Source organism: Branchiostoma lanceolatum, chromosome 16, assembly GCF_035083965.1.
Source record: "Branchiostoma lanceolatum isolate klBraLanc5 chromosome 16, klBraLanc5.hap2, whole genome shotgun sequence".
Taxonomy (NCBI): Eukaryota; Metazoa; Chordata; class Leptocardii; order Amphioxiformes; family Branchiostomatidae; genus Branchiostoma; species Branchiostoma lanceolatum.
This window is the reverse complement of record NC_089737.1, coordinates 4820277-4829074: the sequence shown is the minus strand read 5'-3', so window position 1 is coordinate 4829074 and position 8798 is coordinate 4820277. Positions and strand designations below refer to the sequence as shown.

General features: G+C 41.5%; 1 protein-coding gene across 1 annotated transcript; it reads right to left on the bottom strand.

Moving 5' to 3' along the window:
* Positions 1-5378: 5378 nt before the first annotated feature.
* LOC136422014 (insulin-like growth factor-binding protein complex acid labile subunit) lies at positions 5379-8454 on the bottom strand. The gene is made up of 2 exons (XM_066409624.1): positions 8304-8454; positions 5379-7944 (listed from the first exon to the last, which is right to left on the bottom strand). The coding sequence occupies exons 1-2, from the start codon at positions 8444-8446 to the stop codon at positions 5772-5774; spliced, it is 2316 nt and encodes a 771-aa protein (XP_066265721.1). The 5' UTR covers positions 8447-8454; the 3' UTR covers positions 5379-5771.
* Between the last annotated feature and the right edge of the window lie 344 nt (positions 8455-8798).

Sequence of the window (8798 nt, the reverse complement as noted above, 5' to 3'; positions counted from 1 at the left end):
TAACTATTTACGAATTTTAATATGAAGCGGATGTAACCGCCTCACTAACTCCCTGCCAGAATAGCACAATTCTGACTTCTGCCCGCCAGATTTTTTGATAAAGATTGAATTTAAGATACATTCCATGATTAGTAACCGATCTATGTACATGTCAGCGACAAACCTCCTTCATTGTCAAAGATTCCGTGCCTTAGATTGTTTGTCAGTAATTTAATTTCCCTAACGTACACGTAAAGGTAAATCTCTTTACCCATGTGGTCATTTACGGACATGAATGACACTTCATTAGGACAAATGTATGCAATCATACTTCTCAAAAGTACTTACCGTCTCCATCCCTTACTTAAGTCTCTTAGTAATTCCCATAGAAGTTTCACTTCCGAGACTTACCTACTATCTACCACTACAGCTTGTACCTGGTCTGTTGACTGATGCCCTCACCGACAACCTACCACGACAGCACATTTATTCCATACATTCCTATGCCTTACATCTAAGACGTAACCGAGATAAATGTTTGACATGATATCGATCAAATGGCATCATTTGTATGGACTTGAGGTGCAACCTAAGCAGGCTGTTAGTCAGATATGTGTTGCGCGTGACCGCGTAGGTCAACGGCACAGACCTGACCGGGAAATCACTTGTGACAGGCTCGTCATTTTCTTCCCAAGCAAACCAGACTCATCTTATTGGTATGTACTTTGTCCATCTTATGCGTTTTGGGCAGGCACGAAGTTGCCTGGCAAACTATTCATTGCATTAAGCATTTGATCATAGACAAGGCCTTGTCAGTCGCATTGTCCCGTCTGCTCCTAAAGTAGTAATTCAATGTACTCTTAATCGTCTATTCGACATTCAAAGTGTGCTGAATTGTAACGGTTTGGAAGATAACATCTTCAGTTTTGTACTCCATCTGAAGCAGATACCATCTAAAGTAGACACGTACTAATTTACGCCAAGTCATCTGCTATTCCTTTTGATTGAAATGACCTTTAAAGCTTGAGTTATGTTCATCAATCTATCTTCTATCGAAAACTATATTAGTCTCTCATACCGGCGTCGCTCCGTCTTTCACATCATTGTATAACGAGACTAGGAGAGTACACTGATGGACATTTGCAATCAGCGAAGTTAAGTATCAAGATCCAAATGAATACTATCCAGCAACACCCAAGACATGTCTAGTATAGATCAGTACCTGCGTGTACAATGCAAAAATTGCTCAACATGCATTCACTGAGATGAGTCAGACTGTCTACATCTTGCACTTGGGCAATAACTATGCGATCAACGTGACAACTATCTGTCCATAAAGCCCCCCTCTCAGCGGACCCGCGGCACGCTGGCGGCGTCACTGCGTCCTAAACTGAATTTGTGTTACCCTTGACTTTATAACGGGAATATCATTTAAAACGTATAAGTATGACCAAAAAGACAACAAAACACACAAAGCTTGAAAAAAATTTTTTTTTTTTTTTTGTCGATGAAATTCGTTGAATGCTAAAAGTCAATTCGATCGGCAGCAGCGACGCCGCCAGCGTGCCGCGGGACCGGTGAGAGGGGGGGCTTAACGTAACTTGGCCAAGTTCCCTGCTAGGTCCCAAATTCCTAAGACCTGTCTACAGTAGCAGCGGGAACAATTAATTAACTGTTAAACTATACATCACTGTGGACTTAATTCTAATTGGAAACATCTGCTTGTGTCTGTATAGTAATCTCCAAGCAGATCTACACGTTGCACCGAAAATCGTATATTCTAGCAAGAGAAGCTCCAGTCAGCCTACGGTGCGGGCTGGAGCTTACCCGGCTGACGGAGCTTCTCTGGCTTATACGATTTTCGGTGCACCGTGTAGATCTGCTTGGAGATTATACGTGACATACCAACGTTGTTGTGTGTGATGGGTTAAGGCTGCCACTTTTGTATGTAAAATCGGTATAATGTTAGGTTACTAACAAAATAAGAATGAGTATCCCTTTATCAATTTAGTTTTAGATTTAAGTTACTTTGATTCAGGTTTATTTTTTAGTCTAGGTTGGGCCAAGCTTAAGGCACTGATATTTGCTAGCAAGAACGGCAACGCCGACAAAAGTCTGACTTTTAGAATTCTTTATCATGGTCACTTTTGATTTTGATTTATATCTACCAAGAGCTGTATTGATGGACGCTTGAAGGTGTGACCGGGGTGCGGTGCCATGGTGTTAATAGGTTCTGCTGATGTTCAAAGAACCAACAGTCGTGAGTTTGATCCGCCTTCTTACCAGGTAAAATGACCTGTACGCCTGGACGGACTCATATATATCACTCTTTGTAGTACCGACAAGTACAAGAAGACGAATGAAGGTGCAAATGAGTCAGAACTCACACTTTTCTCACGAATCTTATATCTACGCCTTGGGAATGTTTTATGCAAAATGATCCGGTAAAATGCGTATTGCAGTCAGAGTTCTAACTTTGATATAGCCTGGTCCCGGTCTCTAGGGGTCGGCTTAGGGGTGTTTTACCGGGCCCAGTCTGCTTCATTGAACCGTTTCTGATAGCCTTTTCTACTTCGGCTGCCACCCTACTTCCGCTGCCACCCTACTTTCGCGAGCTAATCTAATCCAAGTCCGTAAACCAACACCCTGAGCGGGCTAAGCTGTCTGGACGGGCGGGGGTCAATCCCAGCGCCGTGGAGATATCGGGGAGCCACCGAGGGTATAATTTCCAGGCTAACTTTGATATGAAAATATTGACTGTTCCCCGTTGCACAGTAGATATGCACAGTAGATATAAGTCGAGAGGAACAATGCCTTATATGGTAACGGTGAAGCTCTTCTTCGTGAGGTACTTGCGGTCAACTTGAAACAATTTAATTCTGAAGTGAAAGGAGCTATTTCGACTGTAGAGAGAGCTTTTAAAAGACGCAGTAATATTACGATCCAGATGTTGACACCACTTCATGATTCTTGTGAAGAATGTGTCGTAGATATACTTAACTTAGAAGATCGTGGTGATAGCACTTTTGGGAATAATTACAAAATAAGCTCTTGGGGGCAGATAGTATGAATGGAACCTAAGAGCATGTTTTTCACACCTACTTTGCATTGCGGTAAAAGTGAATTTTACTCACCGTCAATTTGAATGCCGAAAAGTAGCTTATTTATATCTACTGGGCAAAGGGGACAAGTCAAGACTTCCGTATAAAAGTAAGAACTCTGACTGCAATACATAATTCACAAGATTATTTTACATAAATCAATCGCACGATGGAAAGATAAGATTTAAGAGAAAAGTATTAGTTCTTGCACCATCATTCGTCCCCTTGTACTTGTCAGTGGTACAAAGAGTGATATATTAGCCCGTCCGGGGTCCACGTCATTTACCTGGGAAGAAGACGCATTCATCAGCAAAAACACCTGTATGATAGATGTGGAACGGTCTCACTTATACAGGATTGCTTCTGAATGTGAAGGTCCCTTGAAAGATATATTGCCGGACGCAAGAAGGTGTGACATTGGATCCTTGTGACCTTCGTCTTGTCAGGAAATTCTGAAATAGCCATTTTGCATCGCAGGTAGATACGAGTATGGCTGATGCCTTATATGGGGATCACCGAGCCATAGTCCTCGGGCACTCACGGTCAAGGGATAAAACTTTCCTTACGTGAGAAGTCTGATATTTACAAGAGAATGGGTAACATGTGATGCACTCTAGTAATAGCTGGCTTCTTGCAGCGTCGTACGCATGTCCACTGATGCGTTATTGTTCGAAATTTTACCACTGACGGAGAGAGATGAGTGTTAGAAGCTTACTAGACAGTAGACACCCACACAAATCTACACCCACACAGCTCGCCACAAACGTGGTTAGATTCTTATCTAATAGGGTTATTGACCGATACTTCTTAAGTAATAGCACATAGGTTGGAGGAAAAACTAGACGAGGCCCGAGGTAAATTGCTTTAATATGCTTCACGCTTCATGTGGCGTCGTGTGGCGTAACGGCTAGAACAATCGGCTGTCAAACAAGGGAACCCAAGTTCGATCCCGGCTGGCCCCCAGACATGTCTGGACATGCGCCTGGTCGTTGTGCCCTTGGGAGAGGCACTTAACACAAATTTCCTCACTTCACTCAGGTGTAAATGAGTACCTAGCTTCGGTTGGGGACGTCCCTCGGATAGGACGTTAAATGGAGATCCCGTGTTTGGGGAGAGCAACACCCTGCGCACGTTAAAGAACCCCCACACCTTTCGAAAAAGAGTAGGGGCATGCCCCGGTGTACGATGGTCCAAACCTTACAGTCTGGTCTGGGTTGACATATTGAAAAGGTGATAGTCACCTGTTCTGTTAATCCTTCCACAAATATGTGGTAAATCTGAATAAATAAACAAATAAATAATACGTCATGAAAGCTAAGGTTTCCGAACATTACTACACTTATTCATTTTCTTACAGAGATGTCCAAAATTATATTTGTATTGAATGTATTGAATGTATTGAAATCCGTGTACCCTAAAGACACACTGTACGTGGAATCTACGAGTATTTTTTTAAGAAAAACTCTTGGAAATGATACCTCGATGAATTTTAAGATGTTCATTATATGCGACAAACACTTCTCAATTACTCCAAGCATCTTTGAAAATGGCTTCAGCGTCGATTAGGATAACATTGATATGCTTGAGCAGTCACGCATTTCTTCCACTGATGAGGCAAGGACAGCGTCGTCGTATGTATGGTATTTCATGCATACTACTTACTGTAGCAGAGATTTTGTGTGTATAATTGTGAACGGCATCCAGAGCATTTTATGAGGCTTGAAACTTGAATAAAAAAAAATAAACTTTCTAGTCAGTTCTACACAGAGTAAGTTTCAATAACACTATACTATTACATATCGACATGAAAGGAGCAAAGATACGATGTCATTTGTGTGGTGAGAACTTATAGAAAAGTCAAGCCCTAATAGACTAATCCTGGCTGTCCATCACAATTAACGGTTCGACCAATGAGAGAGTGACTGCATGTTCGTCAAATATTTGCATCTTTATGCTTTAATTTGCATTTCTACTTTTTGACGGAGGTGGGCGGGGCTATCGTATTTACACTACTCGCGTGAAACTAAAAGATCACCAAGTAGCTTATTTTTGTGCCGCTTTTGAGCACTTTTGAAATCCGAACGCAAATGTGTTTAACAGTGGCATTATTGTCAATTTCATAAAGATTACAGCAACTAGAATATTTTCAGTTTTCCAGCCTCATAAAATGCTTTGAGTGCCTTTAAGAGTAAAAATAGTACGTCTACAGTGCACTAGTGGTATATTGGGTTAAGCATAATCACGATCACATCTATCTCTAAATGTGTAATATAAAAGAAAACAGCTGACCCTTTAAAGCGTGGCTTAAATGTTTATTTAAAGCAGAAACAATAACATTTCAAAATTGACATTATAGAATTGATTAAAATGTTCATCTAAAATATCTCAAAAATGCCCAGGAAAAGAGTAGCTTTTGCAAGTTTGCAACTTCTATTCATAACATCACAATTTTAATCATCACGGAAGTTTAGCAAAAGATACTTATTTTCAAATCATTTGAATAGATATCATTATTTCAGCAGCTCTTTATGCGAAACATTATGACATTTCTTAAATGACACTGTAAGCAGTTTTATAGCATAACTCTAGGTTAAGGCTGGTCCTACAAAACTTTGTAGGCACGATGGCATCAAATTTTTGCAAGTCCATCGTTTGTAAATCTATTAGCTTATTGGTCTACATGCTCTACATCTATGTAACTGTCAGCTTCACAATCTTGGAGTCAGAGCCCAGGCCGTTAAGTGCCTTGCAATGATACTCTCCAGCATCGCTCGCCATTGTGTTGGACACTGTGAGACCTCCATTCTCATAGTTAACTCGGAACCTGTTATACTGGTAAGAATACTTGGACAGTTCGACTCCGGCAGACTGAGGAATCGTCCAGAAGATGTCTGCCTGAGGACAAGCCGTCACGTTACACGTCAGGGTCGTGTCTTTACCAACAGTACCTTGTACTTGTCCGCCGGATTGATCGATCTTTGGTGCAGACGTTTGTGGTTTACAGTCGTCACAAGTGAGTTCATCAACGCTTAAGTCACGTAACTTCTTTCCGAAGTTCTTAGAAGGAGAGCGGCACTCGACTTCAATCTCGAGCATTGGACTCGACATGTTAAGCCATTGGGCGAAATCCTTCATTAAACAATCACATGCCCAGGGGTTGTTCTCAAGGGACACTTTGCTCAAGTTTTTGAAGCCCGCGAAAATGTTACCAGGCAGATAACTGGCTTGATTGTCCGCGAGATTTACCGTTTCCAAACTAGACAGGCCAACAAAAGCACCATTTTCGATGAAGCTGATACGGTTACTCTCCAGGTCAAGGTTCATTAACTTGGTATTTGGGAACGATTCACTCGACAGGTGGGTAATCGAGTTAGAGGTCAAATCAATCCGACTTAGGTTCACGTATGACGTGAGCATATTCGTAGGAACCATACTGATGCTATTACCCTTTAGGAATAGCGCTGAAAGGTTGGCAGATTTTCCAAAGTCGGTAGTGACGTTCTCAATTTGATTATAAGATAGGGTTAGAGATGTCAGATTAGACAGGCAGTTCAGGGCATCAGTGGGAACCGACTGCAAATGATCCTCGTCTAAAACCAGAGATTGTAGGGAAGGGAGGTTGCAAAAGGCCTGGGCGTTAAGAGTACCGTTCTCCTTAAGAGAATTTGCAAGGTTTAAGCGGGTCAGCCTCTCTAACCCTTCGAAGGCATTAGCGGGTATATCATCCATCATATTGTCGTAGAGATCTAACGTCATCAGAAATGATGCGTCGCTCAGACCTGTTGGAGGAGCTTTCAGCTTGTTGTTGTTTAGCGAGATCGTTTGAACTTCTTTAAGTCCGGAGAAGGAAATCTCTGTGAGCATGTTGTAGCTAAGATCTACTTCCTGCAGGTAATACACATCCAGGGCACCCTCACCAACCTCTGTCAGTTGGTTGTTGGCTAGATTGAGTGTTTCTACCCTAGTTGTTCTGCCGAAGACGCCCTTGGGGAAAGACTTGAGTTTATTGAACTCGAAGCTGACTAAGGTTAATGACACGCTTTCCGACATTAGGCCAGAAGGGACAGTTGTCAGCTCGTTATGTGACAGATCTAGTGTTCTAAGGTACTTAGCGTGGTCAAATGACCCAGCTTCAATGCTTGTTATGTTGTTGTCGTTTAGAGTTAAAGTTGATATGCCTTCCTTGCCACTTGACTTGAATGTATTCTTATTAATAGACGTTAACTGGTTGTTATTCAGTTGAATGTTGAGGGTGTAATTTTGCTCCATAAAGGCGCCGTCATCGATGGTTGATATCATGTTGTTGCTGAGAACGATTTGGCTCAAACGTTTAGCATCGGAAAACAGGGTTTTGGAAATCTTTGTAATCTGGTTATCACTAAGGTCTATGCTGAACAGCTTGGGCGTGTATTCGAACAGGGAAGAGTCGAGGTCGGTTAGATTGTTACCACTCAGGCTAAGACGGTTAAGATTATCAAGGTCTTGAAACACCTTTGCCCCTACAGAAGAGATTTGGTTATCGCTCAGGTCTAAGAACTCCATGTGAGTCAACCCTCCTAGGTCATCTTCTGACAGATTTTGAATTTGATTTGACCCTGCGTTTAACTGCACGAGAAGAGGGTTATTTTGAAAGAGGCCGGAAGGAAACGCGGTTAGAGCGTTACCAGAGATATCGAAGAACTCAAGGTGACTGAGATCATCAAAGGCACCCGACTCGATGGTTGATATCTTGTTACTTGGCAGTAGGAGTCGACTTAACCTTTTCAGGCCCTTCAGATCAGTGGCTCGGACCTCGGTGATGCCGGTACTGGTGAGAGTGAGGGATGTGATGTTCGGGGGAAGATTGCTTGGAATGTTCAAGATGCTGCAAGGAATTGAAAAATAATTGATAAAGTATCTGTCAGTTGGTTCTTGACATCATGAAAAACCGTCTAATTTATACATCCTCGCGTTATTCCAGCGGGAAAACTTGTAAGAGATGACAAATGTATAAATCTTAATCAACCAGGTACGTGTACTTGATAACAGTATGGAGAGATTAATTAAACTTTATTCTCATGGATCTGATTTACGTCATGCAAAAATAAAAATATGGCTTCCTGATACTAAATTCACATAGATTAAGATTATGAATATTTTTATAACAAACATCTGAATACTAGTATGATTTTGATGAATATTTTATAAAGATTATTCAAATTTCAATCTTAAATAAACACATACTTTCCTCCAGTACAGGTGACTCCCAAGGGGTGAGTGGTGGAAGGCTGACACAGGCACCCATCCGGGCACTGCGCCCCAGCAGATTGGAACAGCACAAAGGTCACAAGTGCAAAGGTCACACGGATGCCGCACGTGGTGACCATGTTTGCCTCTAGCTATGGACAGAGTGTTATTTTTATTAGTAGATTCTATTTGTTAACCCTTGTAATGACGGCGTTAATTGATAAGATCACTGTTTCATTTCATTCATTTATTCTACCAGTAGATACAGTTTCAGGTGTGCCTGTATACATGCACAGATACGTTTTATAACACACAATTAACAAGTTAAAACTTTATACCAGCCTCAATGATCACAAAGTCCATTTCTAAAATCTATGATATTGGAAGTATCAGTAGGATCCTGGTTGTTCCCAGATAGTTGGATTGGAGTTAAGATGTACTTTACTTTCTCAAGAATAAGATAAATTGCTCAATCTAGAAGCGTGAAATAGA

Excerpts from the sequence above, each read along its gene's own strand:
- LOC136422014 (XM_066409624.1), bottom strand. The coding sequence starts at position 8,446 with ATGGTCACCACGTGCGGCATCCGTGTGACCTTTGCACTTGTGACCTTT. Across the intron at positions 7,945-8,303 it reads GTCACCTGTACTGGAGGAAA|CATCTTGAACATTCCAAGCA; the intron begins GTATGTGTTTAT and ends AATTCCTTGCAG.